A 19740-nucleotide genomic window follows, 5' to 3' on the forward strand; every position below is an offset into this window, starting at 1 on the left:
CTCCTTAATTTGCTGTAGGAAAGGCTTACCGAAGGAACGGAGTCGTGCCCTAGCTAGCCCAGAGAAGATAAAGACTCCGACCACTCTATCGTTGGCGATGGGATTATCGCTCCGTTAGCCGACCAAGACGAAGTGCGAATAGCAATAAAGTGGTGAAAGAACAACAAAGCGGAAGAACAAAAGCGTTTCAGTTATTTAAACATGGCTACATGGAACTGGGAAGTGTGTTCATCAGCGCTCAGTAAAATATGGAATCCATAAGAGTTGTGACTCCGCCATCCGCGCCAACTACTATCGAACGAAAGACTGAAGCCTACATTAATCAACTTAGTGAACCTTATTAGTATCGTTTCAGTCCAGGAAAATCAACAATTGACAACAGTGTGCCAAGGCTTGATGCTTAAGCGATATTTTCGCCTGTAAGTAGGCAGCAAGTTGCGCTTTTGCTTGTCATTTCATTTGCCGAGCAGATCTCAAAGGTCTCAAAGACCTCACACAATACTTTACAATTACAATTTATCTAAAGCTCGTACACTAACGGTGAGGCTTCATTGTCTTACGTATCAGTATTTATGATAAATACGCTTATTTGTATGTATATTTTCTGAAATAAGCATACACATTGTTTATTTTCGCAACCTGTTTTTGTTTATTAAATGCCTCTTAAAGTGGAAAAGCACGTGTTATTTATAGTGGAAATAAAAAAATAAGCACGCATGCCCTCTGAGTCGTGTGCGAGTGGTAACACGTAATATTATATTTTACTCTCACTCAGTAGCTAACAGAATAATCCGCTCCCGATGTTTGAGAGAATTCCGTACTAAAATTTATGGCCATAATTTTTATATTCGAACACACTTGAGTATATAACGGTTGAATGCAACACCATAAAAGAATCTTTATAGATAAGGACGTACGAGTATATACTTAGTCCTGCCATAAATTCTGTGACGAACTGTGTAATGCATAGGTAGGTGAAATAATTGAAGTGCCAGTAGTGCGATTCACTAACTCTTATCGATTCGAAAATTGTTATTTTTCTCTTCAGTATTTGTCGATTGCACTGTCGATTGTGCTATTCACTAACTTATGTTAACTAACACTGAACAGCTGTTTTCTTCTATTTATTCAAACTGATAGAGAGTGGCATCTTTGTCAAATTAAATGTCAGAATGAGCGAATAACATGAAGAAGAGAAACAAAAAAACATAGACGCCAAACTATTAAATGCAGTGAGTGTTTTTTACCAAAAATATATGTACAAAGTAAGTACAATAAAATAACTGCTTATTTCAATTTATTGTTTTATTAATAATTTTTGTATATTGCTTTAGGATGACATCGACAGCTACCAAAAGAAGCCGTGCCACATCCGAGCAGCTAAATCACCTGCTTGACTACCTAATGGAAGTCCCGGGTCTAGCAGGATCTAGGTTCCACAGCCTCCATGGTAAGTTTGAGTGCGATAAAAAGTGGAGCGAGCTTGCAACAAAATTAAATAGTCTGGGTGGAGCGGTGAAGACGGTGAATCAATGGCAAACGGTAAGAAAATATTGTGTTATTACTTAAAAGTAGAGAGTTGTTAATAATTTCCCTAAAAAGGTATGGCGGGACTTAAAAAGCCGCACCAGCATTAAAGCACGGAATAGGCGAAGGCAACAAGCTTTAACGGGAAACAGGCCTATCAGTGAGGAGCCCCTAACGGAACTCGAGAGGCGGGTGTCTGCTCTCATAGGGGAGGAGTATATGAAGGGCCACGATTCAACCCCTGAAAATATTCCACTGGAGGAGGTAAATTGTATGAAGTGTATGTTTTAAAGTGTAACTTACTGGTGTGTAAATTTTTAGGTAATCCAAATGGGTATCGAAGTGGAAGATGAAAGGGTGATTTCGGAAGCCCCGTCGCCTTTACGGACGCCACTGGCAGAGAATTTCACGCTGAGGTCAGGTAATTCCCATATCTCAGACAGGAGAACACCACGGGCGAGCTTGAAAAGAAAGCGCATGGAAGAAGACGGTAATGCTCGGAAGAAATTTTTAGAAATTGCAGAAAAACAGGCAGATGCACTAAAGGTAATTTCTTTTGAACTTAATGTAAAATAATTTTATTATGTTTTTCCATTGGTGATTGTTTTTTAATAGATGCTAGCCCAGTCGAGTAGAGAAACAGTAGAAGTCGCGAAACAACAAGCAGATGCTTTAAAGGTAATTTATTTTCAACACATAAAAGTGGCATTTTATTAATTGTTCTTGCTATTTTTTAATAGATCTTAGCCGAAAGCAGCTCTGCAAATGCCCAGGCGAATAAAATGCTGGCGGAGGCAATAGCCGTATTGGGGAATGGTCTAAGCGCTACCGCAGAAGCATTCAACAATCTAACGAATGCAATCTACCGTATGTAGATTAGAAACAAATTCCGCAGTTCCTTTTTATGTGCATATATACATAATTTTTTTTTTTAGTACCTGAAGTTACTTTTTATTTTTATTTTTTATAAGTAAACATGCTGTGGTAATGTTAAGTAACATTAATTAAATGAATTAAAATGTATTGTTTTCGTTTTTACAAATAGACTGATCTTTGAATTTATAAACCATGTGTACATACGCTTATGCATACCTATATACATAAATAGATTTATGTGCCTGTAACCTAAAACTGTATGTAAACTGAAGTTAAAGACTGAATTGTTTTTATTGAATCTGCATATAATTTTGTTCAATAAAAGGTTTTAACAATAAATATGAAAATGTTTTAACTATTTATACCCGAGTGTTCACATAGATATGTATGCGGAATGATTATGAGTGAAAGTAGTATTTAAGTAAAAAAATTAGCAATGAGTCGGTCTTGGATGCGCTTTGCTGTTGAGGATGGTGCATCTTGGTTTACAAAAATGTCGTTTGTTCTGGGCTCTGTGAATTCATTTTCGGTCTGGTATATTCCTTCTCCTAAACGAATATTATGTAAAACAGAGCACGCGTTAACTACTTGTCCAGTAAATCCTGGATCGTACAAGAGTGTCCTTTGTTGAGACAAGCACCGCCACGTTGCCTTAAGAACACCAAAAAGTCTCTCAACTGGGTTACGAGCTTTGCACAATGCCTCATTGTACAAGAATTTCGGAGTACCTTCCGGTTGGTTTGTTAGAGGAGTCATCAGCCAAGGCTCCAAAGGGTACCCGGAATCACCTGCAGAGAATTTTTGATTTTTAATTCCCTTATTTTTATTTAAATATATTTATTAATTGATTAAAAAGCCTACCAATCAAAAATAAGTTATGGTTTCCAATTTCAAAATTCCGTTGCATAACCATTCGCACCGCAGAGGAACTCCAAATGTATGCATCGTGCCGTGCTCCCGGAAATTTGGCATTTACGTTTAAAATTTTAAGTCTAGGATCACATATCTGTAAAACATTAAAAGGGAATCTTGATTCTTGAATACTTTACAAATTATGTTGTTACCATTTGGACATTAAGCGAATGGTAGCCGTGGTGGTTGACATACGCTTCTTCATGACGTTTCGGGGCCAAAATTGACACGTGCGTGCAATCGATAGCTCCAATGGTACCTCCCACAAACGGGGAGGTTGCTGAAGCAAAAATTTCTTTTGCCGCTTGCCGCTCCACTTGGGTCATGGGAAATCTCACCTTTGCGCAAAACATGGAGCTGTTGATTGCAGCTGTTACCCGATGAATGCTACGGCTAACGGACGACTGGCTCATAGATATTCCCCATTGCTCACCTACGGGTCGTTGATAACACCCGGTTGCAAAAAATCGCAGTGCAGCTAGAACCTAGTTGTATAAAGGCAGAATTTAGAACTGAATTAGCTTGAATGTTACCAAATTTACCTGTTTTTCAGTCGAAATCGCTGTTACTCTGGAACCTCTCAGATGGCTGTCAAGCTGCGAAACTACGTCCTCAGTCAAGTCTGGAGTTAAACGGAATAACTTCTGGAACTCCCCTGCATCCAAATCGAAAGGATTGTCCACATGCCGGAGCAAACTTCGATCAACTATTTGAGGGCTCACTTCCTCCTCTCCACGCGATAAATCGTAAGCCAAATACTCAAACGCCATACTCACGCTTTTTAAATAAGTTTTTTTTCATCCAATTTCACAGTTTTGATTAAAATCACTAATTCTTTTTTATCGTTTGATTTAACAACACCAAAATTATTGTCGTTTAGTTCGCGATAATCGACAGGTTAACCAAACAGCTGATTTTGTCTTGTCGATTTTCGTAATGAAATGGGTTACTGAATAGCAAAATCGTAAAAATTGTGGTTAAGGAAAGATAACAAAGCGAATATCGATAAAATGTGTTAGTGAATCGCACCACTGGTTGGCTTTCCTCAAGTAGCACTGAAGAGCTGTTTTGATACCAATATGAGACCTCCAACAGGCAGATATCTACAGCCAGCCAGAGCTTTTGATGCAATGAAGAAGATTGATGAGATTGCGGTTGGCACACTGCCGCAGGCTGTCGAAGAAAGGATCATCCAGTGACCTTAGTCCCCTAGCTGCCAAACCCGAACATTCACGGAGGAAATGCTCAACAGTGTCCTTCTCTGAAAGGTCTCCACAGCTTCTGCAATGGAGGTTAAATGGTAAGCCTAGCTTTTCCGCGTGAGTGCCGATCGTCCAGTGTCCGGTAAACACGGCTACGAGTTTGGAAATTGAATGCAATGCATACGGCGAGAAGTTCGTAGTCTCGTAGTTTTAGTTTTTTCTTCAAGACATTTTTCTAACCTGTTCTAATTAAAATATACATTTTTTAAAAATTAGTTCAATAAATCACTCAGTTTTATTTAACTTTCCTTTTTTTAACATCTGGTCACTTTGCCCGCGATTGTGGTTATTGCGGTCCTTCCACCAGTAAAATCTCTCTCTCTCGCTACTGAAGTGCTCCCTAACTTTGGATATAAAAACACACCAAAATGCCCATTTAAATAAAATAAAATACCAAATTTTAATTCAATTACCTAAAGAACTTTGTAAGCGTGGCAAATTGTGTTTAAAATGTGCAGTTTTTTTTAATAAATGTTTTTGGTTTTGTACAATTTAATTTATGAGTTTTTTGTTAAGACAAACTCTTTTGTTAAGAAAAGGACTTTTTTGCTATATTTGAGGTTATGTTATAAGATAAGGTACTCTTTTTGTGAAAATTTCTTGTGTTTCTTCAGTATTTTCCGGTATTCTCTGGTTTATTTTTACTATGAATACACCTCTTGATGCCCTAAGTCTCACTAAGGATAGAGGACCGGAAGACACGATTACACTTCCTCGCATTCAGTAAATTCAAACGCTTTTTAGAATGTGTGAGAAGGTTTTCAATGTTAACAAGAGTTGAAAGCGAAAGATTTAATATTCTTGCTTAACCTTAAAAGGAGCAAAAAAATAAAATTTCCACTTTCAGTATCAAATTTCATAAGAATCAACAATTTTCATTAGCACTAAAATCTTCTCAGAGTGAACTTTTTGGGTATACAAAATCAGTAAATTTATTGCGAAGAGCAAATGTTGGCAACACTGCACAACTCGCCTAATGTAAAGTCACGCACTCTCTGATGGGCGCAAACTTCCTTCTATCAATCTTTGGTCGAATGCATTTTCTACTCATAAATTATACTCAGTTCCGTGACAAATTTCGTTTGAAGTGGAGAGCTAAGGAAAATCGTATTGTAGTGGTAAAAGTGCAAGTGAGATTATGAGAAAACTTAGTATTTCGAGAACGTTTGCTTACCGCACGATCAATAGGTTTTCCCAAACGTCTGAAATGACAGACACAAAAAGAAGTGGTCGTCCTCGCGTGGTTCGAACCAGTGCAGCCATAAAAGTCGTTCGAGAAAGAATTCGAAGAAATCCCAAATCCCCTCAGAAAACAGAAAAGCATGTCCACGAGAATGAATGTATCGACCAGATCCATGTCACGATTAATTAGAGATGATCTCAAACAGCTTCTTCGGTGACACGCGGTCAACGGCCGGGAAAATATTCCTTTCATAGATGAGAAACTTTTCACTTTTGAAGAAGTTTTTAATAAGCAAAACGACAAAATCTATGCTTGAACTTCTAAAGACCCCAAAAATGTTGTTCCAAAGGTTCAGCGACCAACTAGCTTCCGGAGAGCCTTGTAAAGACGTTACATCCTTCATTTGTGTGAAAAAGAGGTAAGGACCGGAGCAAAAGTGTACCTGGAAGATGCCTAAGAAGGTGCAGTGCAGCAGTTGGGCAGTACTCTCCTTGTTGAATCTTCCAGCACGATTTCGCTCCAGTCCACAATGTAAAAACCACCCAGCAGTGGCTAAAAACAATATTTATGGGTTCATAGCCGCAGAATATTGATCCTCTGGAAGTTCAGATCTGAATCCATAGGACTACAGTTTGTGGTCAGAATTGGAGAGCATTGCCTGTTGAAGACCTCACAGAAATTTGGAGGGTCTCAAAAAATCTTTGGTTCGAGTAGCAGCGTCAATATCCATGGAAGCCGTGCGCGCTGCAGTAGCTGAATGGCCTAATGGTTTGAAGACTTGTGTAAAAGCAATTGGTGACCATTTCGAATGAAAATTAAAATTTTTCTTTTTTAATATTTACGTGATTAAATAAAACTATCTTTATTATAAAAAGTATTATAATTTCATATCTATAACGGAGTTAACTTGTAACAGAACTTATAGCAGATATCAATTATACAGCTCATGTTGAGTTCAGATAACAACACATCAGATTCGACGAAAAAGAACAATGTCCTCACAAGGAAGACTTCAGGACTTTGGAAATATGTATAGACTAACAGGTTTATATCGTCATTCCACACCTGTCACATTCGAAGAATTTATTAGGATGAGATAGGTGTTCCCAAACAACAAGAGAAAACATGTTCTCAACAACAATACTAAACCAATAGAAAGCGCGTGATTTGTGTGGCCACAAATGTTTTTGCATTTTTGTTGAAGTCAGCAGCAGAATTTATTTCCAATCATTGCATTATAGTACAATTTTGTTATAGGAGGAACATAAACACGTGCTTTACATTATAGTTAAAATCGCATATTGGAGCAACAGTAGTTATCAGTAGGAAATACTCTCTCTCTCTCTCTCTCTTTTTGAAAAACTGAAAATGCCGGCTAGTAAAATCAAAATGCCGAAATTTCGAGTAAATTAAAAAAAAATGTTGTATAAAGGGAAGTTCGAAAAACGAACATATTTTTTGCTGCTTTTGACTCTCATAGCAATATTTTTATCACTCTTCATTCGAAGTTCGTACGAAACCAAAAACAACGAATTTGAATCTCTCATGTCGATTAAACCGATTGGAGGCCGAATGTTACTCCTTTGTGACTTCGTTACAGCAGCAACAGTCGCATTGGTGCTTGCTTAGAAGGAAATATGAGTACGATGCCACAGCTTCGTTGCTCGGCAAATTCCAATTTCAGTTCAAATACAACTGGCGCCGGAAGTACACGTGTAAGTGAACAAAGTGCTAAAGCCATATTGTGTTCCGGTGCGTTATGTTGCTAATTTGTTGCTCTTGCGTACGTAGTTCGGATAACGTGCGTGCGTGCGGTTGTATGTGAAAATCACAATAAGAGGCTATTAAAAAGTGCATCATAAAATAAAAAAATAAAGTAAATAAATATATGTAAATGCGTGTAGAGCAATATTAAGCCAACTAGCATACTAATCAAATCAATAAAAAAGGTGATGAAAATTAAAACGCTATTGACCAGGTAGCAATATACAAGTAATACCCATTACAAGAATACACCAGCCGCATTACGTAGTTGCCACTTTCACTCATGGGCTCTTATAAAGTCCGTTTGGTTAGTGAGAAATAAACTGCAGTTAATGGATCTGCCGCTGCACCATTTATGTGTTAGTTTATGTGCCATCAGCCAGCTGCCAACCGCCAGTGTTATCTGTTGCCTACCAGAACGCTGTATGGCGACCGAAAAGTGAGTGTAGTGAAAATGAAAACGAGGTGTTGATATAGCCCAAAAAGCTGGTGTTTGTGCTAACAAATGTACGTACAAGTGAATAAAAGTTTGCTATAACAAACCACAAAGTTGACGTGTATGTGTATGTGAGTCGTGAAAGCGTGTAGAAAAATAATGATAACTTATTTCCTCCAAAGCAAAGAACAAGTCAAGAATGCCAAATCATTTTTTCCTGTTGAAAAGTAGCTCATGTTTATTTAATTGCAACATAAATTACACTTAAGTACACGTCTCATACCACAAAGCCGGGGTAGTTGGCGCAGCCGGCCGTAAAGCTTACGAGTAGACCTGCCAGCCTACATGCATATACTTTGTACCAGTGGCATTCGCTTACTCTTTGCTGCTTTCTCCTTTGGCCAATCACCGTTGTTGAATGTCATAAATGGATGTGAATACTGTAACATAATTTTAAATAAAAACCTCCACTTCCCCTCATGCAATATCGCTTACATGTTGACACGACAAGTAAAATATAATAACAAAGACATAAAACAGGAAAGAGGGACCAACGAATAGGCGAATAAAGGCAGCCCGTAGCAAATAACAACATTTAATGGCATTACAGTAAGGAAGGGAAATTCAAAAGAAACCGACAACGATAAAGCAGAGTGTTGCTGACAGAGGGACAGGATATACATATGTAGATGTTAACTGCGTTACATAGCAAAAAGTTAGCTTAATAATATGATTACCATATATTTTTTTTCTAACAACGACTATACAGTGCTGAAGTTAGGGTATGGTGCTAGTCGGTCTGTACGACCAACTCACTTAGACCTTACAGGCCCATTGTGATGCCACTGTGCGACACGGGAACCTCGTTTATTTTCCTTTGTGGAACCATTTTGTGGCTCATATGGGGTTAGGGGTAGTCGGAGGCCCAAAAAAATTATGATTTTCAATAATCCAGTCAATTGCTTTATTTTACAAAAATAAAAACATAGCATTAATACATCATGTTTCGACTTAACTTTAGTAAAATTTCAAAAAAAAAAAATAAAATAAAATAATAATTGTAAAAGTTATCACTGTTTGTGTGGAGCCCGTTTCTCCAGAAGTCCCTTGCAGTGATCATCACAAGTCCTTGAAGATTCATGTAAAATCAATGGGACAAGAGAAATTAGTTTTATTAATATGTGTATAATCTTTTGTCTGATCGAAGATTGTTTTTTTTTTTCAAAATTAACAATATGTCGGCTTCAGAAAATATTTTTCAGATTTTCGAGAAAAAAACCGACAATTATTTGTTAAAAAAAATCGAAATTTTGAAAAAAAAATTCTTTGATCAGACGCGAGTGTTTTATGTTTTTCAAAAGCAGTATAAATTTTATTGAAATCTACCAAGCGGTGTTTAAGTTATAGTGATCACCAGTTCAAAAAACATAGATTTGAGAAAAACGCATTTAAAGTTTTGCTATCGATTTATGTAGAGTTGTATGAATTATTAAATTACTTACTCTGCGTCATCTATTCCTGGGCCATATAATAGTTCTTCAGCCGTCATAGCAGCTACCAAAATATCGATTTACTGTTGCCTACGTAGCATTCTACCATCTCTAGTGTTATCGTTAGCACGCTTATCTGCCACATTCATACGCGCAGCATCCATTTTTTCAGCATACGAACACTCCGGAGCGCCTGAGCGCCCTTTGTTAATTGTTGAATAACTCGAAAAGTATTTGTCGGATGCACTTCAAATTTTAAACACAATATTTTTAAAATATTATACTTAAAAAAAAATGCAAAGCAAAAATCCATTTTTTTTTTAAATCATAGGAGTAGTCCTAACTCCTTATGAAGCTCAAGATTGGTCCCATCTCCACTTCTCTACAGTGCTTACAAATATATTTAAATAAACTAAAATAGTGAAGGACAAGTGCTGGCATTTAGCAGCATTAAGAGATAAAATGTTGGCGTCACACTTAGCTTCCATCATGTTAAATCCTCTTAAAGTCTTATGCAGTCAGCTGCGTCCTCTATACGAATGTAAATTTTCAAGTCACCTGCATACATCAGACAAGGCGATGCCACAATAACGCCTGAAATAGGATTAGCAAAGATTTAGAAGAATAGTGACCCAAGAGGCACAAATGGCTACCTTGAGGCACACCTGAGGTAACTTTGATGGCATCTGATTTTATATTGCTTATACGAACGAATTGAGCTCTATCTCTGTGATAAGATGCAAACCACTTAAGTAAGTTACGAGTAAGACCAATGGAACCCGGTTTTTTAAGTAGGATACTACGGCTGACTCTATCGTACGCCTGTCATACACACCGACAACGATAAATAAGACATCATTGTTGGCTTGGTTAAGGAAAAAATTTGCGAATATACCTAAATTCGTAACAGTAGATCTACCCTCAACAAAGTCGTGCTGATAAGGCGATATGAGATCTGAAACTTGGAACAAAATCAAACCAAGACGGCGGACCACTTTCAATGCGTCTGCTCAGCCTTCGCTCGAATTAGGCTTAAGGTCTTTGGCAGTGATATGTCAAGAAGCATCCACCTTGGCCCCTTGGCACCACAAGATCTAGTCAGATTTCTTCGGAGGTCGAGTAGATTTAAAGAAAATTAAGAAGGGAACCCGAGTGTAGTACAATGTATTTAATTGTGTCTGAGTGCTGTACTTGCTAGGCTGTCCCGACGAAAAGAAAACCGTGAACCAGTTTTTCAAAGGGTTAAGGTGTACTAGAGATTTTGTGGATCGGACGATAATTTAGTACATCAGAATTGCTTCCAGACTTATGACGGTATGCCAAAAGAATTTTTCAAATTATCAAAAAATTTCAAAAAATTTCAAAAAATCAGTGATTCGTTAAAGCTAACAGTTAACAGTTGGCCTAACCATGTAGCACAGATTTTTAACAATACGAGTATAGGAATTTAGGAGGGAAGACATTCCTCCAGGAGTTTGGTCATTTGCCAAGGTCGCGAGTCACACTAGTTCATCATCTAATCAGAGCTCGAAACCCTTAAATGCCCGTGAGCTTTTAAAAGTGGTATTTTCTATTCCATTACCAGATTCAGAAACATAAGCAGAACCAAAAAAAATTTGTAAAAAGGTTACTAATTTTTTGTATGTCCGATTGGTCTCTTTTCTCATTGTCAACTTGAATTCGTCCCTAAAAACATAAATGTTTAAAGAATAGATGCCTTTAAATATCCAATGTGCATGGTGCATAGATTCGAGCAGGCGGAACCAAACTCTTTCTTTGGCGGCCATTCCGGAAAAATTCAGAGTAAGCTTCAATAACTTCTAGTAAACGACTCGAGCGTGATCTTCTAATTTTTCGAGGCAAGTCGCAACGTCTAAATCTTACACGATTGGCTTCAAATGTGATATTTAACAAATTATTTTTTTGGATTGTGTTGGTGCGTGACTACCATTCCTACGTTCTGAATCTCGGTGAGAGACCAAAATGAAGAAAAAGTTTTTTTCTAATAGCGGTCGCCCCTCGGCAGGCAATGGCAAACCTTCGAGTGTAGTTCTGCCATGAAAAAGCTCCTCGTAAAAAAATCTGCTCTTCGGAGTCGGCTTGAAACTGTAGGTCCCTCCATTTGTGGAACAACATCAAGACGCACACCACAAATAGGAGGAGGAGCTCGGCCAAACACCTAACAGAAGTGTACGCGCCAATTATATATATATGTATATATGTATGTGTGTGTATATATTTCAATATTAACAATTTTAGTGATCACCATAGAGTGACCAAAGTTCATCTACACTTTTTACGCTGCTCCAATAAGTTTACATACGTTGGTGTTATGGTAATCGGATCACTTTAGAATTTGAATTTGTGTGAATATCACTTCTACTAGCGCTAAATATTTCGAATATTTCATCTCTTGAAAAATACGCGTGCAAAACAAAAAAAGTCTTAATAGTCTACTCCACAAATTTTGACAATGAACCTGGTTATAAAAATTACATACTTTTTAAGTAGTAGCGCTCAATACAATTTTTTTAATCTAGTTTACAAATTGGATTAAAAAATAAGTTTACAACAAATAATATTATAAAGACTTCATTATTGCCTTATTTTAAGGGATAAACGATTTTTTGTTCAGTTATTCAAGTAATTTGGACATTGTCGTAAAAGTTTCCGAAATTGGTTTGTTTGTAGGTTTGAGTATAAAAGTTTTAGTTTTTTCATTTTTTGGAATAAAATAAACTTTCTTAGAAACATTCTACTTAAAAAAAAATTTTTTTTTTGTTAACAATTTTTGAGATTCTTTTTTTTCGTTTTTATTTTTTTCATTAATATCTGAGACTATGCTCGGTAATCTCTGAAAGTTGTTTTGTGCGACGTCATCAACTTTTCGTGCTATATTCCAGTGAAAAATACAGCGCATCTGCTTACTAATGCACAGTCTGTCTAATAGAAGCGTGACCGGCAAAATTCGAAATTCCCTTATGAAACAAATTTAAATGCTGCTAAAAAGGCCTTTCTTTTTCGTAATACGCGTTGTGCAATTTGTTATAATAGTTTTGTAACTAATTTATAAAACCTAAGTTGTTTTTTCAAAACAAGTTCTGTGTATGAAAAACGATTTGAGGCAATCTTAAGGTCCAAAAATGTCACGTGCAACTGCGCCAAAATATTTTATAAAGTCGAAAACGTTCATTAATATATATATGAGTGCAACAGAATACCGAAGCGGAAAACGTTTACAACTTGCACGGATGAGGCCAAAAAAGTACCTCTGCAAAGCAAGACCAAAATATCACTGATTTTTGTGTGACGAACGTTGGGTGAAGCCGAATCAGTTTTATGGAAAAGTAGTGTTAATGTACTCCAAGACACGATTCGACCTCAAAATACGGAGCACACTGAAAAAATCGCTACTCTCATTATCACACATTAAAAAGAGGCTTACATGGATTAAAGCAAATTCAAAACAGAATTGGACAAACGAAATGTTCATGGATGAATCTTTCCTTTTGGCGAATACTCGTAGTTGCATAAGTCAGTCCTGGTCTTCGCTGATAAAACGACCACTTCAACGAACTATTAAACATTCAGTTAAGGTTCATGTTTTGGGCCGCTTCTCCGAAAAAGGATTTAGCCGCTTATTTGTATTTACCACCAATTTGGTTGCAGTTTTGCCGAAGAAAATTTATCAAACAGCATTATTACCGTCACCTACGAAGATATTTGGGTGGACTAGCCAACTTTGCATTGCACAAGAAGACAACGATCAGAAGCATGGAAACCGAAGATGCGTAGAGATGCGTGCACAGACCGGTTTCAAGAAACACAAAGCATTTGGACTAACAAAATATTGCTCAGCCGCTTTTCTTGATGTATCTCAAGCCTTTGATCGCGTTCGGTACGATGGTTAACTCTGGAAATAAAAAGAAATCTTCCAATAATTTATAACATATTTATTAAGTCATACCTGCAAAATAAATATTTCTTTATAAAAGAAAACGAAGAACAGTCTGAGATATGTCAAAGTTCAGCGGGTGTATCCCAACGCAGTATTATGGGCTTCATCCTACACTTGCTATACGCATACCATCTACCAGCTTCTGAAGAAACAATAGTCGGAACGTTCGCGGATAACACTGCCGTACTCATAATTGACTCCCACCGCCATGTAGCCTCCCAAAAACTACAGAAAGAACTTGATAAAAGAACTCTTTGGTTGAAAGGATGACGCATTAAGAAAAATGAGACAAAATCTTTCCAAGTCACTTTTACACTAAATCGAAAAACTCGCCCACCCGTTCGGCTTAATAATACAATTATCTCTCAAATTAATGTTACAAAATATCTCGCATGCATCTTGATAGCAAATTTACATGGAAAACCCCTATTTTCATTAATGGAAGGCTCTAGGAATGAAACTCAGAAGCCTATATTGGTTGTTACATTGAAAATCTCATGTTAATCTCGAAAGTAAACTCTCACTATACTCAGATATCTTGAAACCGATATGCGCATATGGCATCCAACTTTGAGGCGCTGCAGCTAACTCAAACATCGAAATACTTCAAAGATTCCAGTCGAAAACCCACAGAATGATCTCAAACGCCCGTTATCATGTCACAAATGCTCAAATTCATCGTGATCTCAAAGTACCATCTATAATTGAAGAAATAAGAAAGTATGCTACATCGCACAACTCTCGACTATAATCGCACTAAAATCCTCTTGTCACAGAAACAATTGCAAGCCTCATAACCTTCATCAGACTCAAGAGAAAGTCTACAGCAGCCCTCATATCATAATAAATTACTCTATACAGGGCCGGCACTCGAACCTATTAAAAAGGCCATAAATTTAGTTGGGAAAATTTATTCAATTCTAAGTAAAAAATGTGTGAAAATAATAAAAAATATGTTCACTTTTTGCCTTGACTTTAGTCTTGAGATGATCCAGAAACGAATCGTAAGCTGCCTGAATGTGACTTGCAAGTATTTTGGCCCACTCGCGGACAATGGCTATTTTCAGCATCTCGAGGCCGGTGAGTCTTCTAGTTTGGACCTTACTTTCCAAAATGGCCCAAAGAAAATAGTTCATCGGATTCGCGTCTAATGAATTTGATACCCATTGTGTAGACGCTATGAAGTTCGGAACGTTGTTTTTTAGCCATTCTTGGTTTACTCGAGCTTTGTGAAATGACGCCGAGTCTTGATGAAACGCCCATGGTCTGCCACCGAAATATTTTTCTGTCCACTGCTTCAAAGTAACCTCCAGAAAACTTTCCCGATAATATTTCGCATTTACCTTGACACCAGGCTCGATGAAAACGATTGCAGGTTACAGCGGCCCGAACCATTACCTGTGGCGGGTGCTGCCTCTTGGTGGACAATCGGTGACTCAAATTGTCGTTTGAACGGTCCGTCAAATAAAAGCTATCGTTTTGGGAGTCTACGAATTGCTTAATTTGAAAAATTTTCCCGTCAGAAAACACAATGTTCGGAAATTGACCGCTTTCGGCTAAGTGAATCAACTCCTTCGCTCTATCAAATCTGACTTGTTGCTGCTTTGGTGTGAGATCATGCGTTTTTTGGATCTTGTAAGGCTTGACTTTGAGATCATTTTTCAGTATGCGGCGAATGCTACGGTCTCATATTTTCAGTTCTTTCGCCATTTGATTGGCACTTCGTCGAGTAATTCGCTCAAGTCGCTTCTTCACTTATTGAACCATTTCAAGTGACGTTGAAGTCTTTTGATGACCACCTCCATGACGTTTCGCGATGCTACCAGTAACGAGTAATGGTGCGATGAACAAAAACTTTATTTACTTTAAGGTGCTCGAGCTCGAAGGAACAATCGCCTGTTGTGATTTTCCAGCCAAATATAATGCAATCACACTATTACGTTTGAAATCCATTACTGTCTTTCTCTTTCGCCCTTACTCTCAGCAAAATGCTTCCGCGCTCTTGTAAACAATACTCTGGACTGTCATTTAGTCAATTAACAGACAGCTGATGTCCGTGCATCAGCTGCGCGAGCGGTCTGAAGTTGGTTGCACTTCGAGTGCCGGACCCTGTACTATTATTTATCATAAAATTAGTAAATGGTTGCATCAGTGGTGTATTCCATAAATGTTTCTTGAATGAGTTAAAGAGCTTGAAATAGAAATATTGCTGAGTGGCTTAAAAAACAGTTCGCAAAACAGAGGTGAATTAAAAAAATAGAAAAGTTTTCTCTGGGAAATAAAACAAACGGCTTGAACGTTTTAAGTGATGATTTTCTCCATTATTCATTATTGGATATTTTCTTCTATGAATGGATTCACTCACAATAATTTCACGTTTCTAAATTCAATTTTTTCATTCAAATTAAAGCCATATTTTTTAAATGAAAACGTTACATGTGAATGTATTTTTGTTATTTTACAAAAACTAATTTTATGCATCCGCGGCAAATGCTGAATTTATAAGTACTTACATATAAAACACGTGTCTAACATTTCACACAACATAATAAAATAATAAATGATTATTTAAATTTACATAAACCACAGACTTTTAATTACCCTTTGCCACGAACATTGACACCATTAGACAATTATGCCTCTATATACCCAACAGGGAAATTCACTAGTACCGAATTGGTTTGCTTCTTGTAAGTTTGGCAGTTTGACTAGTTCGCGGTAATACTCAAGGTATGCATACGTCGACGTTCGCAGAAGTATATATCATATTTGCATTTTGTTTTGATAGTTCAGAATTATTGCCATATTCAATAGATTCTCACTTTAAAATTGGATTTCCAGCATTGGTGCAGCTGTCGCATTATGCAACAGCGTCTTAACATTCAAGACACTCAAGGTATTTTTCAGTTTTTATTCTTTTATTTTGCCAAGTTTTTGTAACTAATAAATTTATGAATCAGAAATTCGTTGCACCAAGTCTAATATTCTCTGTACTGTAATTATTAATGTATTTGTGTATGACCAATTTATCAATGCAACTGCAATGCATCTGCAGAGTAGTGCTGTGTACAACTCATTTCGCGTATCATGCAATAACAACATTTGTTTGGAACATCAATGTTTTTGTTTTACATCCAAATTTTCATTCTTTTATTTCAATATTCGCGGGCACTTGTGCAGGAGGGCATTATAATTCTGTTCACAAATGGATTGTGTGAACAATATGAAGGAATCGAGATAGATATGGACACATAATACTTATATGTACGAGATATGTTCAAAAAATAAGGTGAATTTTCAAATTTCGTGGGCTACATACGTTCGACTTTCGATTAATATTATTGCTTTTTATGTTGGTACACTCGTCTTGGCATCTTTAGTTTGTTTGTTAGAGGCATAAATAAAACAAAATCTATGCGTGCTTAGCGATTTTCTGCTATCGAAAAAAATGGATCTGAGAAGTTGCATACAATTTTGTGTAAAATATGGAATGAAGTGCTCAAAAACACTTGAAATGTTGACAGTGGCATATGGTGAGTGTACAGATGTATGAGTAAAATAATTTTTACAAGTGGTACAAACTTTTCACAGAAGGTCGGAGGATGTGAATGACGACGTTCGTTCTAGATGCCTCAGCAAATTCACGACCGACGAAAATGTTGAGAAAGTCAAGAAGATTGTTATAGAGAATCAGCGAATCACAATTAGAGAAGTTGCTGAGAATGTCGGTATATCGGTTGGCTCATGCCATGCTCATGCCTTTCGGAAACTTTGAGCATGAACCGAGTGACAGCGAAGTTCGTTCCAAAATTGCTGAAAGAACGCTCAGGTATTGTTGAAGGACGTCAACGATGATTTAGATTTGCTTAAAAGGGTCAAAACTGGTGACGAATCATGGGTATACTCGCATGGTTATGACATCGAAATCAAAGCCGAATCGTCCCAATGGAAGAGTCAAGGAGAACCAACACCAAAAAAAGCTCGCCAAGTTCGATCAAATGTCAAGATTTTCTTCACTGTTTTCTTTTTCTACTATGGCGTAGTGCATTAGGAGTTCTTACCACAAAGTCGTACAGTCAATCAAGAGTATTACCTTGAAGTTATGCGCCGTTTGCGTGAAGCAGTACGAAAAAAACGCCCGGAATTGTGGAAAAATGTATGGCTTTTGCATCATGATAATGCACCTGCTCCCTCATCTTTGCTTGTGAGAGATTATTTGGTAAAAAACAACACCGTTACCATACCTCAGCCATCATATCCACCAGATGTAGCCCCCTGAGACTTTTTCCTATTCACAAGATTGAAGAGAGAGATGAAAGGACGGCATTTCGCGACGATTGAGGAGAGAAAAACTGAATCGCTGAGAGAGTTCAAAGACATACCAAAAAGTGCATAACAGAACAGCTTCGATAATTGGAAAAAACGCTGGCACAAGTTTATTACATCTGAGAGGGACGACTTTGAAAGAGATGAAATAGAAACTGATGAATAAATAAATATTTGTTAAGAAAAATAAAAATACACCTTTCTTTTTAGCACACCTCGTCCATAGGATATTAAGACAAATTAAAATAATTGTCTATGACTAGTATACCGACCCTATGATCAGAAAGTACCGGGAATGTTTAATAAAACAAGAGAGAGTTGAAATTCAGGCAAATTTATTTTATCTCCCTCAAAATAGGAGCAGTCTGAGTTGATCTTTGGAGTTTTTACACGAAATTGAGCTCCTTTGGAACGAGTCCGGCTGTAACGCGTCTCATATTCAAAACATCAACCCCAATGTGTTGTGCCGTTCCATATGAAACGCCAAGTTCAATAGAGATCTCTCTTAACTTTCACTATCTCTTCCACTATTTTCACATTTTCATCAGTGTTTGACGTCGATGGGCGTTCGAAACGAGGCTAATCTTCCACCACTGTCCGACCACTTTTCAAGTCTTTATACCACCCGTATGCTTTTGTTCTTGATAGAGCAGATTCGCCAAATGCTTATTGCAACATTTTCAGTGCATCGGAACCCGAAATTTGGTTTGCGACACAAAATTTCAAACAAACTCTTTGTTCAACAAAATTATCCATGGTAAAATGCGGTAAATAGAAAAAAGTTGACTGATGTAAACAAACGCCAGGCAGACACTAATGATCCGATGGCGCTAATGGTTAATGGTTAATGGCAGTAAAGGGTTAAGGTATGGGCCTTTAGCACTGCGACCATATTGATCTATTATGCACCCTATGCTGCCTATTGACTGTTAAGTATGCTTATGAATTGTACCAGCTCCTTCTGAGGGAGTGATTATAGGTCTTCATCTATAAGCATGAACTTGTTTAAAAACTTTTTCCTTCTATGCGTCAACCCCGGACATTCGATGATGAGATGTTCTATGGACTCCTCATCTTCGCAGCAAAATCTGCAGGTGCTGGTGTTAGTTATGCCTAATTTATGTAAGTGTTTGTTGCAGGTGAAGTGATTCGTGAGGGTACCTGTGAGAGTGCGAATGCTCTTTTTGTTTAACGTGAGGGCCATGTTCTCTCTTTTAGCATTGAAACTTAAGAAATTTTTGGAGTGTCTAAGACCCTCTACGTTGTTCCAATGCTGATGCCGATGGCGCTAAAATGTGTGTCTTACAGTCTTACCAACGGTTCATTTAAATTAAACATTCCCGGTTCTTTTTCATCAGAGGGCATATCACAATACCCCAATTTACTCTATGTTTCGAGTTTTCTTTTAATACACCATCAATTGTCCGAAAATAAAATTTGCTTGAAAAGAGTGCGAATTTTGATAGGTAATTATAAATATGATAGAGCTTGAGTTTCATAACCATAAATTTCCTCTTAAAAGCTTTAAGTCAATAGTCAATATAATTTCTGACTTTTATTATTGCTCATAAGGGTCACTCCAATGTTAATTTGGGCCGATTCTGATAGGTAGGTAGGTAAGATGGCAAGAGTACCCCAGGTACACTTCAAGTAGCACTGACGTGCCCTTTTGATACCATAATGTGGACCACCACCTGTGAAAAGATTTAGGGAAAAGAAAAACCGTCTACAGCCATCCAGTGCTGTTGATGTAGTGGATGAGAGAAAAGGGATCTAGGCTGGAGAATTTCTTCAAGTCATCCCCAAAGGGCACGCTAAGGAATCTCAAGCACCTAGCCGACAGAGTCGGACATTTGCAGAGAAAGTGTTCCACAGTGCCTTTCTCTGCAGGATCCCCACAGCTTCTGCAATAAAGATTGCTGAGAATTCCAAGCTTCTCCGCATGAGTACCGATCAGCCAGTGACCAATGAACACCGCAATGAGTTTGGAAATTGAATGGCGGGAG

The 19740-nt window shown here is 37.5% G+C and overlaps 2 protein-coding genes across 2 annotated transcripts; one reads left to right on the top strand and one right to left on the bottom strand.

Moving 5' to 3' along the window:
• Nucleotides 1-1013: 1013 nt before the first annotated feature.
• LOC129241756 (uncharacterized) lies at nucleotides 1014-2732 on the top strand. Its single transcript, XM_054878256.1, has 6 exons — nucleotides 1014-1265; nucleotides 1335-1542; nucleotides 1603-1791; nucleotides 1849-2073; nucleotides 2143-2205; nucleotides 2268-2732. The coding sequence occupies exons 2-6, from the start codon at nucleotides 1336-1338 to the stop codon at nucleotides 2400-2402; spliced, it is 819 nt and encodes a 272-aa protein (XP_054734231.1). The 5' UTR covers nucleotides 1014-1265; nucleotide 1335; the 3' UTR covers nucleotides 2403-2732.
• Nucleotides 2733-3455: 723 nt separating this feature from the next.
• Nucleotides 3456-4085, bottom strand: LOC129240679 (putative nuclease HARBI1). The gene is made up of 2 exons (XM_054876616.1): nucleotides 3858-4085; nucleotides 3456-3800 (listed from the first exon to the last, which is right to left on the bottom strand). Exons 1-2 carry the CDS (start codon nucleotides 4083-4085, stop codon nucleotides 3456-3458), a joined length of 573 nt encoding a protein of 190 aa, XP_054732591.1.
• Nucleotides 4086-19740: the final 15655 nt, after the last annotated feature.

The sequence above is a fragment of the Anastrepha obliqua genome, chromosome 3 (assembly GCF_027943255.1).
Source record: "Anastrepha obliqua isolate idAnaObli1 chromosome 3, idAnaObli1_1.0, whole genome shotgun sequence".
Classification (NCBI taxonomy): domain Eukaryota; kingdom Metazoa; phylum Arthropoda; class Insecta; order Diptera; family Tephritidae; genus Anastrepha; species Anastrepha obliqua.

Excerpts from the sequence above, each read along its gene's own strand:
- LOC129241756 (XM_054878256.1), top strand. The coding sequence starts at position 1,336 with ATGACATCGACAGCTACCAAAAGAAGCCGTGCCACATCCGAGCAGCTA. Across the intron at positions 1,792-1,848 it reads AAAATATTCCACTGGAGGAG|GTAATCCAAATGGGTATCGA; the intron begins GTAAATTGTATG and ends GTAAATTTTTAG. Across the intron at positions 2,074-2,142 it reads AACAGGCAGATGCACTAAAG|ATGCTAGCCCAGTCGAGTAG; the intron begins GTAATTTCTTTT and ends GTTTTTTAATAG.
- LOC129240679 (XM_054876616.1), bottom strand. The coding sequence starts at position 4,085 with ATGGCGTTTGAGTATTTGGCTTACGATTTATCGCGTGGAGAGGAGGAA. Across the intron at positions 3,801-3,857 it reads CGATTTCGACTGAAAAACAG|GTTCTAGCTGCACTGCGATT; the intron begins GTAAATTTGGTA and ends TTATACAACTAG.